Genomic DNA, 26,665 nt, shown 5'->3' with positions numbered 1-26,665 from the left:
ACACTATTTTAACGTTATCGCGATATTTGTTCTAGTAGAATATCGGTATCGGGACGATATCGGATTTAAAAATATCGATGTCGAAATGATATCGAATTGAGGCATTTGTTCATAATTCATAAATTTAATTCAATGTTATCGTAAAAAGTAACATAGTTTTAAATTTTAGTGAACAGTAACGTTACTTGTTTAAGGTTTAACGATGTTGAAGCCCTAAATAGCCGACTTCGAGCCACCATTTTGAATTTTCAATGGCATAAGACTCGGTAATCGTTAATGAAAAAGTAGTAGTTAGTACATAAAACACAAGTGACGCATCAACTGTTGCCGAGTCTTGTACTTGGGAAAACTCGTAGTGGTGGCTCGAAGTCGGCCATTTGTGGATTCAATACCGTTTGTCCTTAATTGAACATGAAGTCATTCACACTAACGTTATGCAAAAAAGTGATTTGGTTCACTCTCCCAGGATAAATACGGCTCCTTTAGCCACATACACCCGCTTTCTAGAACAAACGTTTAAAAGGAATTCGCATTGCCGATTGCTTCAATTTTCGAACCCTTATCGTGGTTCTGATTTAGACAGAATCCAAGAAGCTGTCCATAACCTGTCCAAGATTCCTTGAAAATATAATCCAAAGATTTATTGTTGGTCGAACTAGACACATGCGTACTTTCATTTTTGAGTACATCACATTCGAGAGCTTTTTTCTTGTTTGGATATCTTTGTAAATAAACTTTCAAATTCGTTATATTACCTCTATTTGGTTTAGACTTTCGTTAGAAAATTCGTCCTATACATGTCGAATATCGTATCAATAAGCTGTATGCGATAATATCGATACTATCAGTTTTATCGATATCGCCCCAACCCTAATGAATTATTTGCGTTCAATTCGCGAATTCTAGATCAAAGTTTGTTCTGTGTTCAAACTATGACTGTACTGCTTCATTGAGTGCATTGCATCTTTCATTCAGTCGCTCAAAGTTATTATGTCAAATATTTGTTGGGACTGTATGGATCGTAAGCTCATCACAAAAAAAAGAACAAAGTTTATTTTAGTCGTAAAAGGTGAGGATTGTCTAAAAAAAAGTGCAAAATCACTACAATTTTGACCACCGATAACGTATGCTATTTTACTTTATACCTCATTCAAATAGGCCCTGACAGATGACGCGTTTATCCCGCCTTTCATAACATCATCATTATCGTTGACATGCACTGATGTCAGCTACTGTATAACTTGTCGGTAACTGCATTGGGTGTTGTCTCATAATATTTATCTGTGTCAATCAACCAACCACTTCACGGCATCTGACCACAGAGTGGACACGCATCTACCAGCTCTTCATGGGTGCGGATATCCAATCAATTCTTAATGGTTGCAGGATGTTGACTCAGTATAGTTTGTATTAGTAAAACCTCATTAGAAGCATCGTGCGATTTATTATTACGAGGTAGGATAGGATTCCCAAGATCATCATTTACTGTTGTTTGGATTGAAAACAAAATCTAGTACAACATGCAATGTTTTAGGTGTAATTATAAAATGAACTTTTCATATTGGCTGTACGACTTTGATGTATCGTTTCATATGGTTAATACTTTAAAAACAATATTTAATAACAATAAACTCTGACAATCATTCCTTGCGTCCCAATCAAACCGTTGATACATCTAAAGAGAAATTATTCTAACTTCTATTGAGACAATACCAATACGACAAGATTTAACAAGTAGTATTTAAACTCAAACATGAAGAAAATGTATTTTTCATCTAAATGAAAAATCGGCATCAAACGTTAGTTGGCAGGGGGCATTGTTCAGTTTGATTGTATAGAAATGAATACCGCACTCGACCCCTTCCAAGACAACGACCGCTATTTCACTGCAGGGCCATATTGCAACTTAACTCCACATTTAACAGCCAATTTGAGCGATTCCATCGGCTCGCGCAATAATGATAGAAATTTCCACACATTCGCTCGGCTGCTATAGTTCCGCAACCGTTGCTCGTTGGAAAAGATGTACCCTCTCGACCAGTGCCGGCTAATAGGTTCCTCCAGCCAGCGAGACCGGATCATCATAATCAACATCCACCAACCAGAAGTTTGAACAGCTGTGAAGCTGTCTGACGATGGCCCTGGTTTCAGCTCAATACGTGTGATTTTTTTGCGCTATCCAACTTGACGTTGAGATGGACGTGCATGTAAGGAGCGATAAACAACGAAAAATGAAAAATAAAATAAAATAAAGCCCCCCTCGGCACAGGAAAACAAAACCCAACTCGATGTTGCCTGGATTTAATGAATGCAGCAAGCAAAGTGCTCTCATCGGTGCAGAAAACCGTACACCGTAAACATCAAATTGAAAGATAACATTCATTACTGACGTTGTTTGGGCGCGCGAACAGCAGAGATATGTACTTAGGAATAGGAGCAAGGTGCAGTACAACGGATAGTTTTTCTTCGTCACTGATTACGTTACAGGTTTCAGGGATAGACCTACGCGAAACGTTGCGAAGAATATTTGTTCAATTTAATTTTACACTATTGTAACATGCAGTGGTAAGCTCAAACATCTTAACCGAAGCTAGAACTGTGTCCAACACTAACGCTACTATCTGCGTGCATTGCACATAATCTGTTTTCAAAGCAAACTCTCCTCGCAGATGCTGCATATACTTTGCAAACGTGACTTGACACCGATCAACGTTTAAGCCATGCTGGTTATTACAATTTTCATGAATAAAATCTATCGTTTTAGAAGCATGTTCCACAGGTGAGAGTGCAAGATTCAGTACACATTTATTCCAAGTATGATTTGATTTATGTTTCATAATCAATGTGCTACAGTTTTGTGCTGATTGGTACAGTGGCAATTTCCTGATATGGCTTTCATACTGGGGTGTTCCTTTTGCCTAACAGCCAACTGTAGAGGCCGTGAACTCTGTGTCGAAAAAACTTCAGATTTAGTTCCTACTCGAGTTATATTTTTTTTTTCTGCGAAATTTGGATTATTATGACGTTGTTGAGCCCAGATAATATGTTAGAGTCGCTGTTGAGTACGTATTCATTTTTGTTTTTGTTTTTGATTGTTAACACAACATTAATGTAAGCTATTGGAATTTCAATCATCATCCGTTTCAATCATCATTCCGTTTTTCAGCACTCTGACTGAATGCGATTAAAGCTTACGAAGGCTATTATCATCAAACAGTGTAGACGAATTCCTACATTCTAAACCCCACGTTTTACGTATGCTAAGAAAAAAAATCACTCGTCAACGGGACCATGAAGAATGCACCGCGGATCGATAAATTATTGATTGGATAACGCTATTACCGACAACGTTCTTTACTCGCTGCAGTGAAGTATCTTGCACTGATAAGATAACGGTCGAACAAGCTAGCAAACAATTCATATATAATTGAAGTCACTACATTGACAACACTTTTAATACTTTTAATACCACTTTTTTGTATTTGAACACTATTCCGGAAGCGATACGAAAGGTATTAGAAAACGTGCTATCGGTGTTGGAATTCGAAACTAAAATGAAGAAATACTATATTCATTGGAAAACGAGGTTAACTCAACGCGCCAAGTATCACGTACCGTTTGTAAACACAGCAGCCAATAAAAAAATGCGAACCTAAACTTGGGCTGTGTTGATACACTTTCAATGGAGTGAAAAACTCCACCATATATGAGTGAATATCATAACGTTGTCATTTCCCTTACATAAAAGTGGGTTTGAAATTTGCATGAGTTTTTTCATCAACTTTGTTTTAAAACCTGCACTTTTCTGTTGAGATGCTTCCAGATAGAAACACCAAGCAAAAAGGTAGACGCAAGCAGCGTCAACGATCGGAACCGCTTACAGTTTATTTGCATATAAGTAGGTATGTACATCTGGAAAAGATTTAATAGCTACACATACGATTATTTGCATTTCCATTTTCTCGTTTTGTTTTGATTCAAAGGTACAGTCTTGCTCCGCGTAGTATTACATAATGTGTACTCTGTCTGGAAAAGTGGAAGTCGACACAATTTACTAAACGTCAAACAAAGCTCGAAGTGTATTTCAATGTCACATAACACAATCACTTTAGTACGCAATACCGTAATACAGTAAATGAAATACTTTTCGACAATCATAAATTTCACCTTATTTCGGGTTTAGGAAGAAATAATCCGTGCTATTTTATCATCAAAGAGGATGACACCCGACCAAAGATGGTGGAACCACACATTACGAAACAGAACTGTATACCTAATAGCGAATTTCTTTATTCCACGGTGTGCGGGCAAAACTGCCGAGGAATAATGAAACGTCATCGCCATTTAAGATGCAAGTAAGAAAGAGATGCCAGATAATTGTTTACGAACTTAGCACGTGCGGTGGTGGGTTGAAGCTGACAAATTTTACAGTGCGCTTCGGGCAACACGGCAGGTCAAAACTGGGTCAAAATCGAGCGAATAAAGAAGGGTTTTGACAGCAGTTAGTGCGCTTCCAGGTCAAAACGAGGTGCGCTGGTGGAATAAAGAAATTCGCTATAAGTTTACAGCAAACTGGTGAAGTTGGTGAACGAGAGCATAAGACATGTTGGCAACGGCGATGTAGTCTTACATACACAGTGCGAGGCCAAGTAATCACAGATCGGCATCTTTGGCGGTGTGATTCCCGAGGCCGACCAGCTGGGCGCAACTTCGCAGTGCAAGTTTGACCTAACCAAGAAAACGGAGAAATGCGTTCATCGTCACTGGTTCCATGGTAGATGTTTTTGGCGTACTTGCCAAACAATTTAGTTACGTTCTCTTAAAATACCAAGGAAAACTACACACATAAAAATCATATGAAGATACATGTATAATGCAAGATGGCAGGTTACCGTTCCTAGGGCAAATTATATATGAAGATGGCTTTATCGATATTTGCAGCCTAAATAGGTAACGCTGATTTCTGCTCGCGTTTTTCATTCAACTCGAATCAGCCCGAAATTCCCTGAGTATTTTACTTTTTTCATCTTTGAATAGCTACTGCGTCCACGTACAAAACTAAAAAGACTTGATGCGATTTTCTCTGACAAGTATTGCCAAATGAGAGCAATTCCACAGAGAAACGGGCAACCAATTTTATCGACCATTTTTGATTAGGCTGAAACTTTGCATAGACGTTTCTATAGGCAAAAGATGCCATTGCCTAATTGTTTAATTTTTTGGAACACGACTCATTTTTGAGAAGCTGTTGATAAATGCTATTTTGGGAAGGTATTCTTCCGTTCGAAGCATAGTTGTCCCAGCGTGCATAAGGTTTGTGTAGAACATGGGACAACTATGCTTGGAACGGCAATATTGATGATTACAAATATTTTTAGGGCAAAAACGGTTTGTTTGATCGGTATGACGTCTTCGACAAAGTTGTAGATAATAATTTTGTCTTTCCGAAAAAAACAAGCTCTCTAAGAAAAAATAATTTATTTTTTGAAAAAAAGCTAAAAGAAAAATTAAAAATTTATTATTTAAAAATGCTCGTTTTTTTTAATCTATTTTTTTTATATAAAAACAAAAGATTACCTAAACAATGCAATTTGTCTGATCATGGAGAAATCAAGGGAAAAAATAATAACCTCTTTTCCCTCATTTCTCCATGATCGGACAGACTGCACTATTCAGATAAGCTTTTGTAGTTTTTATACTAAGAAAATAGGTTTTTAAATAATGAGCTTTTTCAGGTAAGTTTTTAATTTTTCTTTCAACTTTTTTTCACAAAATAAATAACTTTTTCTTAGAGTGTATGTTTTTTTTTTTCGGAAAGACAAAATTATTATCTACAACTTTGCCGAAGACGTCACATCGATCAAACAAACCGTTTTAGCCCAAAAAATATTTGCAATCATCAATACCTTCCCAAAATAGCATTTATCAATAGCTTCTCAAAAATGAGTTGTGTTTTGAAAAATTTAACCAGTAGCACAAAACGGCATCTTTTGCCTATAGAAACGTCTATGCAAAGTTTCGGCCAAATCGAAATTTGCTATTTAAACAAATATTAAAACTGGAACATTTCTTGTGGAACTGCTCATGATGGAAATGTCATTGAATTTCATTTTAACCCGAATCAACCCAATGATGCCATATGTCATCATTTGACACGTAGAACATTTCTTGACTTCAAATGAAATTCAATGAAATTTCCATCATTTGGGAATAGTTCTATGAAAATCATATCAAGTTAGTTAAGTTTGGTAAGTGGATGCAGTAGCTATCCAAAGTTGAAAAAAAAAATAAAATACTCACGGGGAATTCGGGGCTGATTAGGGCATAGGGTAGATTACCGGTAAAACAAAAACCGGTAAAACCGATATTTTTCCAATACCGAAATATCGGTATTGGAGAGGAGAAAAAACCGGTATTTTCGGTATTTTTCTTTAAATAAAAAAAAACTTGTCAAACTTGTTTTTTTTTCTTCATTCATATACTCTTCTCAACAGTTTCAAATATTGTTTTTCTAAGAATTTAAAAGTTAGGTATTCACTGATTTGAAACTAAGTTTTGCGATGTGAATGAAAATTCAAATAAAAATCTACATGTTTTTTTGTTAACATGAGTTTCGAAATTATGCTCTTCATAATCATATCACTAGATTCATTCATTGAAGTTTTTCAAACACTGTTAAATTTATCCAGTGTTGTATTCGGAACATATACCACAAGAAATGGTCTTACAAAAAACAAAAAATTTACCGTAATGAATCATAGGTACTCATGAATGCAAAAACATAATTATGCAGCGGCACGTTCATACATAGATGCAACCTAAGGCGCTATGCAAAAAAAAAATTTCAAATCCAAATTTGTGTAGGTAACGTCTTCGGCAGGTTTATGCATAAGACTGCAGCAGAAAACCGGCCGAAGAAAACCACTGCCGGAGACGTTTGACACCCTATATCTTTAATTATTTTTCAGTCTTATTTTTAACTTTACAGAGAGAATGACTTGCGTTTTTTCGCGGACAATCATCATTACTTCCCCAAACTATGATTTTAAGAGCTTTGTAGTTGGAAAAGTAGGTTCAAAGTCCACGAGTCACCCCTGGTTTGTATTAACCCGAAAAAAATTAAAAATACCGGTTTCTTACCGGTTTTTATTTTTATGAATACCGAAATACCGATTTTTCAAAAAGTCGGTAATACCGACCACCCTAATAGGGCATCATTTTGTCGATACGGGTTAATCATGAGTTCCAATTGATTTTCATAAAGAGTACATATATGAAGAGCATTAACTTGACTCAGGAATTTTCTATAGATTTTTCATGATTATTAGAGAGACTAATGAGGATTTGTTTTCATAACTTTTGATGGTTTATTTTACCATATTGTTGGCCGATTTGACAAAGATTTAATTTAATATTTACTCTAACCGAAGTAATGAGTGGATGTTCAATCTTTCAAGATAGCCAAGGGAGGTTTTAAAACCTTTGCATGTGCATCGCTTCGGTATAGTTAAGATATAACAGTTTGCAGATCAGTTTTTTCTGGTGATAGTTATAACAGGATGGCGGTCGGTAGTTACAAATAACAAGTCTTCTCGGGTTTCAATTGATTTTTTCGCCGAAATTTAAAATTTAAATTATATTTCACCGAAAAACATCAATCGAAATCCGAGAAGATTAGATTTACGGTGATTCGAACCCGGAAAACAGATAACAAAAGTAAAACACATTAGATTCTTATAATACGTCTGTTCAATAGTATATAGCTTTCTACGCCAGACCTCACCAATACAGGCTTAGTCGTGTATCCTTATAAAATCGATTTGTTTTCAACCAAAAAATCAGCTGATATTCAATTTCGAAAAATATTCCACTTATGAATCCTAGTTCATTAGTGTTACCTGCTTTAACAAACTTTGTTTTAATGGAAAAATAGATGAAATAAAACTAAAAATCGGCTAACAACTAACAACTAACTTTTATTCAAGAAAAGTTCAAGGCAGGAGAAAATTTTTTGTTACCACCAGCGTGTTGATTATTTGCAACCAAAAATAAAACTTGACCACTGATACAAGCGTAGATAGGAAGGTTTATACATGTTGATTTGCTTTACACCGGTCAGAAAGTATTTTTGCTGATCATGGACAGTTTCTCCAAATGGATTTAGGTATAAACAAATGAAAAATAAAAGCTGATGCTAATGCAGTTAATAACGAAAGAATCATTGCGGTTTTAATCCACTTTTCAACTTCTCTGAGTTTATATCATTTTCAAGGAAGTTAGGAATAACTGTAATGAAAAGCACTCCTTATAATCCTTCCAGTTGTGGACAATAATTATTCGGCCATAATTGTTGGAATGTGTGATTTAATAGAATTGGATGCAACTATTCATTCATTTTTTCTAAAGAATATTGTTTTTCCAATGAAGTAGTATACTGCCATATGATGCACAAGCGTCACATGTTACATTTTACCATTTTTGAGGTTTTATTACCTAACGTCATAATTTTAATCATATTTGTAAATATGTTTTCAAAACATGAGGTTTATTCTAGAAAACTTCAAAAAATTCGAAGTCAATTTGTCACACTGGAACCAATCGACGCATATTTAAAACTTCTAATGCGTTTCTCTTATTTTGCTTTCTTGTAACATGTGATGCTTATGCGTACTACGGCAGTGATAGCACGAAATAGTAAATGAACAAAAGACTGCAAAAATCGCTTTTTCGTTACCTTTTTCTGTGGTTTAGCACAGCCTCGCGAGTCGACCAGACTGCTGTTGTTTTTGTCCGCCCCGTCATCAGCTGGTATCGCTTCCGAAGTCATGATTGATGTTACTCCCATCTGTAGCTCTTTCTCGGTAGGTTTTTTCTCCAATTGCTGCTTCAATGCTGCCAAGAGTTCCTCGTCGTCGCCGGTCAAAGATCTTTTGCAGTTTCCTTGGTGAAGAACGTTATTTTCCTCAATCAGCAATTTTCCACCGGCATTACCGGCTCCACTGGATAACAAACGGCTTTCCACTTTCGACATTGGCCGTAGCATGACACACACGTATTCAGGGCTCGACTATGCAACGCTAACGACACAACTACTGCTGATTTGCTTTAGTGAGATCAAAAGGTTCAAGGGCAAATTATATGCTGATAAATTTACTTTCGCTATATTAAACAATTATCGTAAAACATAAGCAAAAAAAAATCGAGAAAGAGCCGGTAAAAACGATTTATTATATATAAAAGATTTATTTAAAATCTTACGTTTGCTACACAAATTCTGATGGTATAATTATAAAGCAGTGGACGAAATACACTTCTGATTTATTGTTAATTTTGCGATATCAAACTCGCTGATATTGGCAAACTAGCAATCACTTCGCTCGCTTTTGAACATGACTGGAACTGCATTTACCATACACACAGCAACTTGTTACTGTTATATGGCTATATTTTTGTTTTGATACAAAGGTAAACTTCTCTCGTTGCCAGCGAATTAATCGCGCAACAGAAAGTGATTGCTCAAAAACGATTTGAAAACAAACCAGCGCACAATAGAAGACAAAAAAAAACTCTCGGTAACTCCGCTAGATATTCAGAAACTTATTTTATTTGCTTCAGCCACCACACACGCGAAAACGACAACCGAACGAAACAACGGATCTCAAGAGACTGTTGTGGAAAATCTTCTTCTTCGTTTGCAGAGGCCGCAGCCGCAACCAGGGTTGCCACATTTAAATCTGTGTTTTCCCTTGAAAAAATCTGAACATCTGTATCTGGAACAAAAATATCTGTAAAAAATCTGTGTTGTTTAAACACAAAGAACTTTGTATTTTTTAAGTTTTTATGGTACATAAACCAAATTTTTAGCTTAAAACGTGTGAGGAGTTGAAAATATGTTCAATTTGCTCAATATTTGATAAAATAAAATTTGGATTTCTTTTAAAAATTAATGTCAATTTCGAAAAACCTGTCAATCTGTACTTTTCGACAAAAATCTATATATCTGCATATACAGATTCTGTACCGTTACTTCGGCCAAAAATCAGTAAAATACAGATTAATCTGTACATGTGGCATCCCTGGCCGCAACCCGCGTGAAGCGTTTCTTCGGTTTGTTCAGGCAATGTGTTCGTGCAGTGTTGCCATATGCACAATAATGTTCATTTTATTAAAAACGCTATTTTCAGTGTACAACGACAAAAGATGATAATGGGTGTTAAAGATACCAGGACTATAAGGCAATCCACGAGACAGTTGCGATCAGCTGATTTCAATTTGTTTTCAACTTTTGACAGCCTCAGGTATGTACGAACGGTCGTAACTTGGATGCGGATCGAAAAGGGTGAAAAACAAACGTTGTTCGATCGGTTGCTCTAGTATTGCGAGCGGCAATCCTTTACCCAACAATAAAATACATATCATTTAAGATTTAATTTTCGACATTGAAAGATTTCGTGTTCGGTTGTGTTTTGGTTCTGCTGCTTGAATAGGGTTACCATTTGGTCGGAGACAAAAATCAGGACAATTTTTTTCCAGCAAAAATTTTATCGAAGCTATTGTCATTTTTTGTGGTAATAATAAATAAAACAGGTAATTTGAGATTTGCTTTTAAAAATACGCTGAAAGACTCATATTTAACGTATTTCTCTATCGATTCAATTTTGCAAATTTGATTTTTCAAGCGTTAGTAGATACCTTTAAATATGCAACACTAGTCAACTGTTTGAAATAAACTTAACAATTGTCAAAAAACTTTCAACGGTTTTAACGACTAAACAATTTCTCTCGTCAAGATTCAAGCAAAAAACAAATTCGTTTGAAATAAGTTCGTTTCTTCCCTGAGTCAAGTTGAAAGTACTGAACAGTTCGCTCCTTTTTTGAATATCCGGCATCATTCAGAAAAATCAGGACAAATGCTCAAATATGAAAAATAAATCAGGACGCTCCAAATGGGTCTCAAAATCAGGACATGTCCTGCTAAATCAGGACGGATGGTACACACTTAGTTTTTTTTACCGAACTCAGCAATCTTTTTAACGAGTTTTCAACAGCTGAGCCATCAGCAATCTGTTCAGTAATTTATTTGCTTGACGAGTGTTCAGTAATTTTTAATTCTCGCTGAAATGTCAAACATAGAAGATAGCTCAGTAAAAATTTACAAAGTGTTTATCAAAAATTACTGCATGAGTCGGTATTTACAATGCTGACTATTCGTCATGAATTACCGAGCGTTTTGTAAATTTACAAAGCTGACGATTCGTCAAAAATTACCGAGCGTTCTGTAAACGTACAGCGAAAAGAGAAAAATAAATACGACCATTGTGAAAGCTGCTATTACAACCGTTGAATAATTTTATAAAGGTATTTCGGATTGTTTTGATCGATTATACTGGTGTTCCCAGCACATTCAAGTAAAAACTTGATACGTTTAATGTTATGATGAATATAGGCTTTTTATTGCAGGCTTCTAGTGCTCTCCTGTGACGGAAAAAATTTCCATATGCTGACTGAAATGATTTGCGTTATATCAATCGTAATAGATAGATTCTTGGGTGAAATCATTGTCGCGGATGTGCCATGATATGAAACATTCAACTTAAATACACAAATACATACATATTTGATAAATAACAACTTCCTGAATAGATCGTGTACTTCCACGTCGTTTTATTGTAGATTTGAAAGTACGATATCCATTTTTTTTTTTGAAAATCATACGCGAAACACTTTAAAAACTCAACTACAAAACTCTGAATATTTGCAAAATGACGGACTTTTGATGTTTCGTTTTGACAGATGCAGAAAAATTGCCGAACAGTATAGTAACAAACATCAAGAGTTCAGTAAATCAATTGAAGGGTTTTCAGCAACACCTAGGTAGGTGCTGACAGATCGTCAAATATTTACTGAACTTTATGAAAGTGCAGAACATACTTTAGTTCACAGAAAAGGTCAGCAATTTGTATAACGATAATTCGGTAAAAACTTTAACCGGCATCAGTTATTTTTGAGGAAATTACAAAATGATCAGTATTTTTTCAAATTTACTGAACATGACCGTAATAAAAATTACTGAACAATTGAAACGAGAATAAGTGTGTATCCCTACACACTTATTCTCGTTTCAATTGTTAACTTGAAGCGATTTCTCATGCTGGAGAAACGATTGATTCGAAACCCTGAGCTGCAAACCCAGTACGTAAACTTCATCCGGGAATATAAGTCTTCAGGTCATTGTCGTGAGGTAGCCGAGTCGGAGGACGTACCAAACCAACAAGTGTATTACCTCCCGCACCATGCAGTACTGCGGCCGTCCAGCTCGAGCACGAAATGCCGTGTCGTGTTCGACGCAAGCGCAAAATCTTCACCATTGGAAGTTTTTCTTAATGATGTACTTCAGATTGGCCCAGTAGTACAAAACGACTTATGCCATATTGTGCTATCCCTACACACTTATTCTCGTTTCAATTGTTCAGTAATTTTTATTACGGTCATGTTCAGTAAATTTGAAAAAATACTGATCATTTTGTAATTTTCTCAAAAATAACTGATGTCGGTTAAAGTTTTTATCGAATTATCGTTATACAAATTGCTGACCTTTTCTGTGAACTAAAGTATGTTCTGCACTTTCATAAAGTTCAGTAAATATTTGACGATCTGTCAGCACCTACCTAGGTGTTGCTGAAAACCCTTCAATTGATTTACTGAACTCTTGATGTTTGTTACTATACTGTTCGGCAATTTTTCTGCATCTGTCAAAACGAAACATCAAAAGTCCGTCATTTTGCAAATATTCAGAGTTTTGTTGTTGAGTTTTTAAAGTGTTTCGCGTATGATTTTCAAAAAAAAAAATGGATATCGTACTTTCAAATCTACAATAAAACGACGTGGAAGTACACGATCTATTCAGGAAGTTGTTATTTATCAAATATGTATGTATTTGTGTATTTAAGTTGAATGTTTCATATCATGGCACATCCGCGACAATGATTTCACCCAAGAATCTATCTATTACGATTGATATAATGCAAATCATTTCAGTCAGCATATGGAAATTTTTTCCGTCACAGGAGAGCACTAGAAGCCTGCAATAAAAAGCCTATATTCATCATAACATTAAACGTATCAAGTTTTTACTTGAATGTGCTGGGAACACCAGTATAATCGATCAAAACAATCCGAAATACCTTTATAAAATTATTCAACGGTTGTAATAGCAGCTTTCACAATGGTCGTATTTATTTTTCTCTTTTCGCTGTACGTTTACAGAACGCTCGGTAATTTTTGACGAATCGTCAGCTTTGTAAATTTACAAAACGCTCGGTAATTCGTGACGAATAGTCAGCATTGTAAATACCGACTCATGCAGTAATTTTTGATGAACACTTTGTAAATTTTTACTGAGCTATCTTCTATGTTTGACATTTCAGCGAGAATTAAAAATTACTGAACACTCGTCAAGCAAATAAATTACTGAACAGATTGCTGATGGCTCAGCTGTTGAAAACTCGTTAAAAAGATTGCTGAGTTCGGTAAAAAAAACTAAGTGTGTATGCTTGAAAAATAACAACAATTCGCGTTGACGGTGTTGCTGATATTTGTTTGGTTTTTGCATGCGAAAAAGAAGGAAGGAAATATTTTTGCTTTTGTCATCACGCACATTTTGACAATTGCATATGAGAGTTCACGTAGGTGCGAACACCCTTCGAAATCTCTTTCAACGCGAATAACCCGAATAACAAACGTAAAAGCAATGAAACGTCACCCGTGGATTGCCATATACACGCTCGTAAATAATAACTCTAAAATGAGTAACATTTGACGCATTTTCGTAAAAAGTGGAACAACTCTTAAATTGAGTAACTCCACAAATACTCAAAACTGAGTAACACTAGGCGTCTTTAAAATGAGTCATTATTACTCAAAATTTGAGTATGACATTACTCATTTCTTGGGTACAGTTCAGTTTCGTTACTGGCTAGAAATCCGCCACTGCCAATAAACGACACTACATGTTCATCAATAATTACCTTGTAATAAAAGTAAACAGTTAAAATGCCTTTTGAGGCGCACACAATTAAAAAACATATGTCACAAACTGAAGCACATCGTAATCATCTTTCAAAATGGACGTCGTTATATGCGACGTTACTCAGAAAGAAGTTATATGAAGGGAACCCAAAAAGTGAGTCAAAGTTACTCAAAATGAAAGAGGACTTCTACTCATTTTTTGACGTCTACGAACATCGTTCTAAACTGAGTCAGAGTTGCTCAGTTCATGAGTTATTATTTACGAGCGTGTTCCGCGGTTCCCCTGACAGATATGAAAAAAGCGAAAAAAATTCCAGAGGTAGTATTGCGCATTTCGTTTCGAGTAACTTAAAAAGAGATAGCATGATGTCATCCTTTTGGAAGGTACAGACACAGAGAACAGATTAACAAGCGACGAGCAAACAGTTTGAAAAAAGTGTGTAAAATTGTGCATGTGTGCCACGAAATGTCCTCCGAATTAAACCCCTATGTTCATCCTGTACGTTCATCAGTGTATGTACTTTTCACTCCCTTTGGTGCTGACGTTGAAATATCCGGAGTGATTTGCGATAAGGGCGCAACTGGCAAAGATAAACATTGGGGAATATCACTTTGAAAATTTGCAAGTACATTTTCAAATCGTAATTTCAAAGGAAGTGACTAACATTGACATGAATACCAAAAATCGTAAAATAATAGGAAATAGTTTCCTAACAATACTACATTAAATTTGTGCATTTATGGCTAAAATCTGCGCTTTTCTTCTAACCATTTTCAAATGAGCCTTAAATCATTCTGACAACGAGATTCGCCCATCTCTATTTCGCCTTAAAGCATTCTGACAACGAGATACGCCCACCTTTTTTCGCCTTGTTTTTATTTTTTCTTCAGTTGCGCCCCTTTAAATGCGCCTTTATTTTAAAAACAATGTTGATCCGCCCTTCACTGTCGCCTGTTTACGAAATATTCCGCAAGTAAGCCCGTTGTTTCAAAACAATGTAAAGGGCCTAGTTCCAAAGTATCTTTCGTTTTGGGTAAACTGTTTTGTCGCCCTTTACTAAAAACCTGATTTAAATAATTTTATCGATTTATACAAAAGAAAGGATTCTTGCCATGAATTGTGTGAGTCTTTTCGAAAGTAATTGTGTGATAAAACGATTTGTTTACATTTTGTTAGTTGCGCCCTAAACGCGAATCACTCCGGATATATTTGGTATGCCGTTCGCTTCACGGCGACGGTAGCGACATCACACTGGGTGTAATTCGGAAGGTATATTTTTGTACACACAAACTTTTTTATACACTTTTTATCGTTCACTTGTTAGTCTGTTCTCTGTGGTACAGGCGCTCAGAGAGAAAGTTTAGGGCCAAGTACAATGGATACGTTAATTTGACAGAAACTGTATGGGTTAACTGTCAACTTGCCGCAAACGCAGCCGCAACGTATCAATTGTGCTTGGGCCTTTAGTGAATGTGGTAGCTATTTTGCAAATATTTTGTTTTCCATTTTTCTTGAAAACAGACTTTTGGTAACTTCGAGGATAAGTTAATGTAGAATTCGACATATATCGAACATACAAACTATTTTTGCATAGTTTTGAAATAGGCAATCTTACAGCCACTTCTACCCCATGGTAACAATGCCTGAGGACACCATTGCCCTGACGACTCTGATGGTATTTTTCTTGTTTTTGCTTGCGAAAAAGAAGGAAGAAAATACAGTCATACCTCGATATGAGGCAACTTTATTTTTATGTTCGTTATACGTTATATCGAGTTACGTTATATCGAAGCAAAAAAAAATTTTTTTTAATTTATGCAAGAATGTTAATGGTTACTCAAATATGCGCGAAAACCCATTTTCCATCACCTATCAGTATTTTTATGTCTTTCTTATGCCCATATTAGAAATATTTTCAGAAGCAAAACAATTTTTTTTCAATTGATACACAGGTTACTCAAAGATGCGTGAAAACCTATTTCCCATCACCTATCAGTAATTTTAAACCATTCTTATGCCCATTTAGGACTATTTTCAACAAGCAAAAAAATTTTTTTAATTGATGCAAGACTTGTTCCGTCTCCCCACCAAAACTAACCACGACCAATCAGCATCAAGCAGCATCTATGCGAGCCACCGCAGCTGCTATAAAAGAACCCTCTGAAAGGGAAAGCATTCATTCAGTTTTTTGTCGCGCAACCATTCACATCGTAGCAGCAGTAACAGAAGACCAAAGAGGAGAATAAATAGTTGGTAGCATAGCAGCAAAGTTGTTTTTCCTGCATTCTTCTTCCTTTGGAGCTGAGCAAAAGGCAATTCCCCCAGTTCTTTTCAGGACTAATTAGAGTTAATTTTGAGCCAATTGCAAACTCCGTTCCCCTGTGGTGTTTACAGTCCACCACAAGACGTTCCAGTGTGAACATCAATTTGGTCCTTCGAGCCGGATTACGAGCCACCCGGAAGAAGCAAAATCCGTGCTGCGTTATTTTCCTACCAAAAGAGAATTGAAAACGCAGTCGCTCTGTGCTATCAAGTCGCCCGTAGGTAGAAGAACCTACTACAGCAACTGCGATTGTGGCTAGAGCGTAAAAGCAAAAGTAAACGTGTTTGAACGTGTTCGCGCGCGATTGAAGTAGAATTTTCGAGAATGCCCGTAATGCATTCGCCGTCGCGTTCGGAAAACGGTGATAGTGACGGATCTGCGTCGTTTTATGGATTCGAAGAAGGAATTACTATGAATCCCGCAACGAGAATAAATATCGTGTTGTGTGCCGTCAGCGCTCACAAGTGAAACAAAAGTTGGTGCGGATTCAACGTACACTTATCACTAATTCTAATATTGGATTGGCACAATTAAATGTGCTGTCGAAAATCTGTCTGCTGTATATTCGGAGTACAGTGGATTCCACAGTAAGGTACTTTCCTTTGTATCGGACGATGCTTTGGATCAGCAAGAAGAGGAATATGCTGGGTTCGAGAGCATATATAATGACGTGTGCAATGCCGTAGAGGAGTTACTTTTGGCAGCAAAGAATACAGCGGTGCCAGAATCTCCAATAAACCAACCAGCTCAACCAGTTATTATTCAACAGCAACCATTAAAGATGCCAATTCCAACATTTGACGGAAGTTATGCTGCATGGCCGAAGTTTAAGGCTATTTTTAATGATCTGATGGCAAACTCCGGGGATACAGATGCAATTAAGCTATATCATCTTGATAAAGCGCTTGTTGGAAATGCCGCCGGAGCTCTGGATGCTAAAATTCTGAGTGAAGGTAATTACAAACAAGCCTGGGATGTACTCATGGATCGCTATGACAACAAGCGTGCGATTATCGAGTCTCATTACCGCGGATTGTTATCCTTGAAGACAATGTCATCACCATCGTATAAAGAACTACGTGCCCTCGTGAATGAAGCGACCAATCGAAAGCCTTCGTTATCTCGATCAAGAAATCAACGGTACTGCAGAGCATTTTTTGTATTCCTTATCGTTTCGGCATTAGATAGTACCACACGTCAATCTTGGGAATCTACAATGAAAAAGGGAGAACTCCCGAAGTACAAGCAAACCATAGAGTATCTGAAAACTAGGTGCCAAATCCTAGACAATTGCGAAACTGCTTTCCAGGCAGCTGCTGCTCCAATCAAATCGAAGCAAGTTCCTTTCCAATCAAAGATTCAGCCACAGAAAAGCTATGTCGACTAGTTCATCACAATCCACGCTTGTTTGTGACATTTGCGGCGGTTCACATCGAAATGTCCAGTGCTCAGCCCTATCCAACCTTACACTTGCCCAGAAGAACGAGAAGATTCGAGCTGCTGGAGTATGTTATAACTGTCTACGCAAAGGACATAGAGCCAAGGATTGTCCTTCCGATAAAGCGTGTCACAAATGCCAACGCCGTCATCACACATTACTTCACCACGATGGAGTCATCAACAAAGAATCCAGATCCAATGTTTCTGCTCCTGTTGAAATGGCAAATCAGCCATCGGTTATTGCCGTTCCAAACCAAGCTACTGCACAGCAAACACCTGCTCTGGTTGAGCCACCTATTTCAACCACTTGCTCCTCGTTTTTTACGAAATCCGCCAAAACAGTGTTACTACAAACTGCGCTAGTAGAGGTCTTCGACATAAACAGTCAACCACACCTGTGTCGTGTTCTGTTGGACAGTGGTTCTCAGGTGAATTTCGTAACCGAAGAAATGGCCAACCGCCTAGGCCTCCTTAAGACACCAGCCAACGTTCCTATCGTGGGTATCAATGCTTTACGTACCCACGCCCGTGATAAGGTGAAAGTACAGTTCCGTTCACGTGTGTCTGCTTACCACGCCGAGCTAGAATGTCTAGTTACCCCGAGAGTAACGGGCATAATCCCAACCTCCAAAATTGACATCTCGCAATGGATGATCCCTGACGGAATATTCTTGCCGATCCTGAGTTCCATACACCCGACAAAGTTGATTTGCTAATTGGTGGAGAACTATTTTTCGACATCCTCAAACCGAGTTCGATTCATCTTGCCAATGGATTACCACAGCTACGAGACACTCACTTCGGATGGGTCGTAGCTGGTGTCATCATTGATCCGCACGTAGTCAACGTGCCCCTCCAGTATTCGCACACAACCGTCGAAGACATCGAGCGAAAAATGCAACAGTTCTGGCAAACAGAAGAAGTGCCTAACGTTCCAAAACTGTCAACAGCCGAAATAGCATGTGAGGCACATTTTCTTTCCACTTACCAACGTAATGAAACAGGAAGGTTTATTGTCAAGCTACCATTCAAGGAGAATCTTTCCCAGCTGGGTAATTGTCGTTCTCTGGCCTTGAAGCGATTTCTCATGCTGGAGAAACGATTGATTCGAAACCCTGAGCTGCAAACCCAGTACGTAAACTTCATCCGGGAATATGAGTCTTCAGGTCATTGTCGTGAGGTAGCCGAGTCGGAGGACGTACCAAACCAACAAGTGTATTACCTCCCGCACCATGCAGTACTGCGGCCGTCCAGCTCGAGCACGAAATGCCGTGTCGTGTTCGACGCAAGCGCAAAATCTTCACCATTGGAAGTTTCCCTTAATGATGTACTTCAGATTGGCCCAGTAGTACAAAACGACTTATGCCATATTGTGCTACGATTCCGTACGTTTAGAGTGGCCTTCACCGCAGACATTTCAAAAATGTACCGCCAGATACTCGCAGCTCCATCGATCGTCCGTCGATTTTTGAGAATTTTCTGGAGAGAAAAGCCGTCGTTACCTTTGCGCGTGTTGGAATTATGCACTGTCACGTACGGCACTGCCTCGGCACAAGATGTTTACTGCAACTTGCCGAAGAGGACGGTAGAGAATTTCCTATTGCTACGCGCATATTAAAGGAAGAGACGTACATGGATGATGTACTCTCGGGTGCAGACTCAGTGGAACAGGCCCTTGAGGCGTAGAACCAACTGAAGCAGCTTCTTCACCAGGGAGGCTTCCCTATACATAAGTGGTGTTCCAACTCGCAAGAGTTCCTCGAGCACATACCGGTCGATGAGCAGGAGAAAATGGATGCTTCCGAAAACCGTGGTGTGAATTCAGCTATTAAAGTGCTCGGATTGCGTTGGAATCCTACCACAGATACACTTTCCATTGCAAATCATACGAATCCATCGGTCCCAAAATTGTTGACGAAACGAATACTGTATTCAGAAATCGCTAAGTTCTTTGATCCCCTAGGCCTGGTGTCACCGGTAATAGTGAAGGCGAAACTTCTAGCGCAGCAACAGTGGCAAGCTAAGATTGGATGGGATGATCCTGTGGACGACAACATAAAGGAATAGTGGCAAGAGTTACAAAGTTCATTGATTCATTTAAATGATATCGAGATTCCAAGATGCGTGCTCTCCGACAGTGCGGTAACCTATGACGTACATGGTTTTTCAGATGCTTCTACAGTAGCATATGGAGTATGCATTTACCTCCGAAGTCTATTTGCCGATGGGTCGGCCTCGCTTTGTCTTCTAACCAGTAAATCAAAACTGGCCCCCTTGGAAGAACTCTCCATTCCGCGGAAGGAACTGTGTGCCGCTTTATTGCTATCCAGACTAGTGCAGAAGGTGTTGCCAGCTTTAACGATGAAAATCCAGGAAACAGTACTGTGGTCTGACAGTACGATTGTTTTAGCATGGATTAAAAAACCACTGAATCAACTACAACAGTACGTGCGCAATAGAACCGCTCTGATTCAAGAGCAGACTAGTGAGCATCGATGAAAGCACGTCAGATCGCAGCAAAACCCAGCCGATATCATCTCCCGAGGCCAACTTCCTGAGTATCTTCAGAACAATCCGCTCTGGTGGAGCGGTCCCGAATTCCTGAATAGGGAAAAGTATGAAGTAGACGTGCCCGAAACTATACCTGATGAAGAGCTACCAGAACTTAAATCCATGGTGACAGTGTCAAACGATGATGGTTTGCTGGCCCATTTCCACAAGCAAAGTAGTTTCCGTAAAATTCAACGAGTCGTGGGATACATTTTGCGCTTCGCTAAGAATTGTAAGAAGAAGCGTGCCGAACGTGAGCTTGGGACTCATTTAACCGTCAGTGAGCTACGCCAATCCACGGAAACCATTGCATATGTCGTACAGCAGTTCCATTTTGCCGATGAAATCAAGCGCGTTGTTACCAATCAACCGTGCCGAAAACTTGGTAATTTACGCCCGGTTTACGTCAATAAGCTTCTCCGCGTGGGTGGTCGGTTGGATCGCTCGCAACTACCTTTCGAGAGTCGTCATCCTATAATATTGCCGGATAAGGATCCGGTGGTGCGGCTGCTAGTGCAACAGATGCACATCGAGTTACTCCACGTAGGACAAACTGGACTTTTGAATGCCATGAGATAGCGATATTGGCTTCTAAACGCAAGATCTACCATTCGTTCCATCACCCGTCGTTGCGTCAGATATTTCCGTACCAGCCCTACTACTACCAGTCAGCTAATGGGAAACCTACCAGAGTCTAGAGTAGTACCTTCCCCTCCGTTCGCCGTAACAGGTGTCGACTATGCCGGGCCCTTTTGGACGAAACAAGGATCACGTCGACCTGCAATAGTGAAATCGTACGTAGCAGTGTACGTTTGTATGACGACTAAGGCTGTTCACCTGGAGGCCGTGTCCGATTTGAGCACCGATGCTTTCCTGACTTCTCTCCGACGACTGATTGCTCGACGGGGCATGATTCGTGAGTTGCACTCGGATAATGCTACTAACTTCCGAGGCGCCAACCATGAATTAAGAGCATTGTACCAACAATTCCATAATCAACAATTCGTTGAGTCGATTCAGTCTTTCTGTAGCAGCCGTGAAATCGAGTGGCACTTCATCCCACCCGATGCCCCTGCATTTGGCGGCTTGTGGGAAGCGGCGGTGAAATCCTGCAAAACTCATCTTAAACGTATTGTCGGTAACGTGAAGTTAACTTTTGAGGAACTGGCTACAGTCTTAGCACAGATTGAGGCTGTCATGAACTCCAGACCGCTGTTTACCATCTCCAATGATCCAGCAGATCCACTTGTGATCACGCCAGCTCACTACCTCATCGGTCGACCACTTACAGCTCCCGCTGAACCATCGTTAGAAGATGTCAAGGTTTCTCGTTTAAGCCGCTGGCAGCATCTCCAACTTCTCCGTGAACAATTTTGGCGTGCTTGGAGCCGAGACTATTTAAACACCCTACAACCCAGGAAAAAGTACCTACGAGAGATGCCCAACGTTCGTGTCGGCATGATTGTGCTACTGCATGATCGAAATCAACCTCCTCTGAATTGGAAACTAGGTCGCATCGAAGAAGTCTACCCTGGCGATGATGGGCTTGTACGAGCAGTAGATGTCTTCTCCAACGGTCACCATTTTCGACGTCCAATCAACAAGGTTTCAATTCTACCGATTGAGGACAACCCATTAGTTGGAAACTTCGACGATCGCCGAGTTCCGCAACCGGGGGAGGATGTTCCGTCTCCCCACCAAAACTAACCACGACCAATCAGCATCAAGCAGCATCTATGCGAGCCACCGCAGCTGCTATAAAAGAACCCTCTGAAAGGGAAAGCATTCATTCAGTTTTTTGTCGCGCAACCATTCACATCGTAGCAGCAGTAGCAGAAGACCAAAGAGGAGAATAAATAGTTGGTAGCATAGCAGCAAAGTTGTTTTTCCTGCATTCTTCTTCCTTTGGAGCTGAGCAAAAGGCAATTCCCCCAGTTCTTTTCAGGACTAATTAGAGTTAATTTTGAGCCAATTGCAAACTCCGTTCCCCTGTGGTGTTTACAGTCCACCACAAGACGTTCCAGTGCGAACAAGACTGTTGATGGTTACTCAAAGATGCGCGAAAACCTATTTCCCATCACCTATCAGTATTTTTTAACCTTTCTTATACCCATTTAAAGAAAATTTCAACAAGCAAAAAAAATTTTTTTTTTCTAATTGATGCAAGACTGTGAATTGTTACTGAAAGATGCGTGAAAACCTATTTTCCATCACTTATTAGTATTTTTAAAACTTTATTATGTACATTTAGGACAATTTTCGCATAAGCTTCATTAATTTTAAAACTTACTAAAAACATTTTTTTGAAGCGATTTATAGCCCAAAAACAGTTGCTGTATCATTCATTTTCAATTTCAATACATTTTAAAAAGTTACGTTATATCGAGGTTAAAGTTACCTTATATCGAGGTATGACTGTATTTTTGATTTTGTTTTCACACATAAATTGACAATTGCATATGAGAATTCGCAAAATTCGCGTTGACGATGTTGCTGATATTTGTTTGGTTTTTGCATGCGAAAAAGAAGGAAGGAAATATTTTTGCTTTTGTCATCACGCACATTTTGACAATTACATATGAGTGTTCACGTAGGTGCGAACAGCCTTCAAAATCTCTTTCAACGCGAATAACCCGAATTGCATTACGTGGGTGTTGGGGAGTATAGAGCTTTCTGACAGCTCAGTCACGTACACTAATGGCGGGTTGTTTGCCTCCTAAATGACTCTTGTTTAACTCTACCGGGGTTAAGAAAATCGAAATATGTAGTCTTTTTTCAATTGCTCGGCACTGGAAAAAAATATTAATTTTGTAAGATACTATCCGTAAGCCAATCACATAACCCGCGCAGGAATAAATTAACTTTCAAGTCAGTGAAAGAAAATAAAAATTTCGCAGTCAATGCAGGCATTTCGACAGCACTTTGTTTGGTTTTTGCATATTCGTTTGGTTTTTGCATAAGAAAAAGAAAGAAGGAAATATTTTTGCTTTTGTCATCACACACATTTTGACAATTGCATATGAGAGTTCGCCTAAGTGCGAACAGCCTTTAAAATCTCTTTCAACTTCGTAGTCGCGAATCAAACAGTATAAAAGAGATGTGTGGAGGAGAGTGCATTTTTCTAGTGTTAGTAAATGCTTCAAATGTAAACAACTAGACGAACTCAATGGTGAACCCAAAAAGCTACGTCACTATTTGGGATCAACTCTGGGCAGAGCGGGGCGAGCAAAAGGGCGCGTGCAAGTGTTAGTAAGTTTCCTCCTCACCTCTGCACGATTGGAAAGGTATTCTGGAAATTGCCAAATACCGCATTACATAATATACGAATGCTCCCTTGAAAGAGAAAACGACAAAAAGGGAAAATACCAACAACAACGAAACACAGCTGTCAATTTCTCTGTTGTAAAACAAAAAAAAGTTTCGTTTTTCACGTACTAGTGTGTCGGTTTTGTTTAAAATATTTAATAAATTCAGGAAGTTCTGTACAGTGATCCGTTTCCTTTAATCTGAAACCCAACTCCAGTTGTTTGTGCAATAGTGTTACACGTCTCATAATCCAAAACAACAGTGTTTGTTCATTCTGGTCACATTCGGTCCCGTGTGATCTATAATGTGGGACTCGTCCGTGTTTCTTAGTACACGTTAGTAGTTCGCTTCAGTAACAGCAAACAACCGAATTTAAATAATTTTTTGTTCCCGCAGTTACTCCAAAATTTTACGTAGCTCTGACTGGAACATCCAGCTTGATTTCTGGTCTAATTCTGATCTTTGAATGGTGGTATTTCCGAAAGTATGGAACATCATTTATTGGTAAGTAGCAATGACAGGGTGAATGGTAAAATTAACTCTATTAGGTATTGAAATGCTGAGGTATAATGTATACAAATGTTAAACATGACAGTTGAGGAATTCACACCTTCCAAACGTCTTCTACAAGCGGTTTTTGTCATATGGAATTCGATATATTTTCTCAGATTGTAAAGTCAATAGATTTCGGATAGTCCTCTGAAAGTTTTGCGCTATAAAGTTTTTTTTTAATCACATTTCTTAACGTCATTCTGTTTGCAGAGCAAGTTTCAATCAATCACATCAGCCCATGGATTGGCGGTGGGGAGACGCCATCGGAAAGCAGCACAAGTACCACGCCACCTACACAGAGTATGCCCGAGTGCAAAGTTTGGCGGAATCCATTGAACCTACTGCGTGGAGCCGAGTATCAACGTTTCTATTGGGCTACTCAAAAGGAGCCACTAACCTTTTACGATATGAATCTGTCCGCTCAGGATCATCAAACATTTTTCACGTGCGAAGGTAGCTTGTTTAATGCAGTATAATATAAGTTAAGTTTTGATTTGTTTCTCTGTCTCACGAAACTCTAGGTGACGCTGGGAAAGCGGAATACGAGATTATGCAAACAGCGTGGCGCGAGCGGAATCCAATGGTACGTATTAAGGCCGCCAACAACGCAATTGAAATCAATCCGGAATGTGCACCTGCTTACATTCTGCTGGCAGAAGAGGAAGCAACCACCATAATTGAGGCGGAACGCATTCTTCGTACTGCTTTGAAGGTCGCCGAAGGAAACTACAAAAAATCACAGGCCGTCCAGCATCAGGGTCTTATTATGGAAGGAATTTTCCGCCGTGACACTAATGTTTTAATATATATTAAACGACGATTAGCCATGTGTGCCCGGAAATTGGGAAAATTAAAGGAAGCGGTAAAAATGTTCCGTGATCTTACAAAAGAGATTCCTCCGATCATGAACGTGTTAAACATTCACGAGAATCTACTAGAAGCTTTGCTGGAAATGCAAGCTTACGCAGATTGCCAAGCAGTTCTTGCCAAATACGATGATATATCTCTTCCTAAATCAGCGACTATATGTTATACGGCCGCTCTGTTGAAAGCTCGGGTTGTTGCTGAAAAATTCTCACCGGATATAGCTTCGAAGCGAGGATTAACGCCAGCTGAGATGAGTGCAGTAGAGGCAATACATCGAGCGGTAGAATTCAATCCCCATGTGCCCAAATATTTGCTTGAAATGAAACAGCTTATCCTCCCACCCGAGCATATTCTGAAACGTGGAGATTCAGAAGCTTTGGCATATGCATTTTTTCACCTCCAGCACTGGAAAAACGTCGAAGGGGTATTAAATTTGTTACATTGCACTTGGGAGGGTACATTTCGGATGCTTCCATATCCGCTGGAGCGCGGTCATTTGTTTTATCCTTATCCAACATGCACGGAATGTGCAGATCGAGAGCTTCTCCCCACGTTCCACGAAGTTTCGGTGTATCCAAAAAAGGAACTGCCCTTTTTTATACTTTTTACGGCTGGTCTATGCTCAATAACGGCTCTGCTAGCTTTGCTTACTCATCAATATCCGGAGTCCATGGGAATTTTTGCAAGCACCACACTTAATTGGTTTTCTCTGCCGTTCCACTTTGTCAAGGAACGGATTGAAACCATTTGGCCCTGCAATTTGCTCCAGCATTTATCACGAATTTAAACATACATCAACTCTGTCGCGTTCTGTTTCTCGTACTGCCTGTCCTGACATCAGCTCTCGCATGTTCTATTATTTATTGTTTGTGTGGACCGCTAATTTTTTGCCTGTCTCAACAACCATAAGCCATATAATTTTGTTTTTTTTTGATCAAATGGAATTGATGTAATTAATATTAACTGGAAAGCACGACAGCAGCAGGCAGAAATGTGTTTAAACTAAAATATGTACTCTCTAACAATACCGAACGCTACTTACGCAGAACCATACAAGTACTACTTAAGGGTCGAACCTGTGAATACAAGATATTTGTAAAGAGTGGTGGAACTATCATAACTCGTCGTCTCGTTATGTGTATTTGTGGTAAAAATAGTGAGAAATAATACAACAATTCGGCCACAGTCAAGGCCAGAGTCATGAAATAAAAAGCTCCGAGAGTTTGATTTCTGCCTTGGGAACTGATGACTGATGATCCACTCAAACATTTTCTTGAAGAACAAAAACAGTCGTTGTCCTTATTTCCCCTTTTTTATGTTCTATCGTTTTATTTCTTTTTTTTTGCGAAAGTTACGTTTTTTATAGTTATGCACGTGTTTGTTGAATTGAACAGTAAACGAGGTGAATTTTTTTGAAATGCAACAAATCTTAATCACTGGATCGCTACAATAGTTTAAAATAATAGCCACAGTGGTTTAAAACCCAACAAAAAAAAGTAGGAAGCTGTATCCAAGACACGACCGCATAAATGACGTAGAACTACGTACACTATTAACAAATGCATTGAGTGCTTCATTACCCTAGTAACACAACTGTT

The 26,665-nt window shown here is 38.7% G+C and overlaps 5 protein-coding genes across 11 annotated transcripts in view; 4 read left to right on the top strand and 1 right to left on the bottom strand.

Annotated features, from left to right (window-relative positions):
• The window catches only part of LOC129720696 (coronin-1C-like), a 71,366-nt gene extending 61,711 nt beyond the window's left edge, over window positions 1–9,655 (bottom strand). Inside the window, exons 1-2 of one of the 7 annotated variants that reach the window (XM_055672271.1) lie at window positions 9,259–9,655; window positions 8,735–9,159 (exon numbers count right to left, since the gene is read on the bottom strand). In XM_055672271.1, the coding sequence (XP_055528246.1) occupies window positions 8,735–9,043 (309 nt within the window). In that variant the 5' untranslated portion in view covers window positions 9,044–9,159; window positions 9,259–9,655. Of the gene's footprint in view, window positions 1–8,734; window positions 9,160–9,258 lie in introns of those variants that run through there. The other 6 variants (XM_055672272.1, XM_055672274.1, XM_055672273.1 and 3 more) reach the window with 6 other exon arrangements.
• A 7,030-nt stretch (window positions 9,656–16,685) lies between these two features.
• On the top strand, window positions 16,686–19,478 carry LOC129719672 (uncharacterized). Its single transcript, XM_055671063.1, has 5 exons — window positions 16,686–16,816; window positions 16,929–17,609; window positions 17,662–18,397; window positions 18,478–19,119; window positions 19,188–19,478. Exons 1-5 carry the CDS (start codon window positions 16,686–16,688, stop codon window positions 19,476–19,478), a joined length of 2,481 nt encoding a protein of 826 aa, XP_055527038.1.
• A 675-nt stretch (window positions 19,479–20,153) lies between these two features.
• On the top strand, window positions 20,154–20,921 carry LOC129719671 (uncharacterized). Its single transcript, XM_055671062.1, has 2 exons — window positions 20,154–20,277; window positions 20,338–20,921. Exons 1-2 carry the CDS (start codon window positions 20,154–20,156, stop codon window positions 20,919–20,921), a joined length of 708 nt encoding a protein of 235 aa, XP_055527037.1.
• Window positions 20,922–21,017: 96 nt separating this feature from the next.
• LOC129719669 (uncharacterized) lies at window positions 21,018–22,049 on the top strand. The gene has a single exon (XM_055671060.1). It carries the CDS (start codon window positions 21,018–21,020, stop codon window positions 22,047–22,049), a length of 1,032 nt encoding a protein of 343 aa, XP_055527035.1.
• A 1,675-nt stretch (window positions 22,050–23,724) lies between these two features.
• On the top strand, window positions 23,725–26,279 carry LOC129722017 (protein ST7 homolog). The gene is made up of 4 exons (XM_055675196.1): window positions 23,725–23,983; window positions 24,045–24,152; window positions 24,411–24,653; window positions 24,722–26,279. The coding sequence occupies exons 1-4, from the start codon at window positions 23,953–23,955 to the stop codon at window positions 25,852–25,854; spliced, it is 1,515 nt and encodes a 504-aa protein (XP_055531171.1). The 5' UTR covers window positions 23,725–23,952; the 3' UTR covers window positions 25,855–26,279.
• The last annotated feature ends 386 nt before the right edge of the window (window positions 26,280–26,665 follow it).

Source organism: Wyeomyia smithii, chromosome 2, assembly GCF_029784165.1.
Source record: "Wyeomyia smithii strain HCP4-BCI-WySm-NY-G18 chromosome 2, ASM2978416v1, whole genome shotgun sequence".
In the NCBI taxonomy this organism is placed as follows: domain Eukaryota; kingdom Metazoa; phylum Arthropoda; class Insecta; order Diptera; family Culicidae; genus Wyeomyia; species Wyeomyia smithii.
This window is presented reverse-complemented; position numbering and strand designations above follow the sequence as displayed.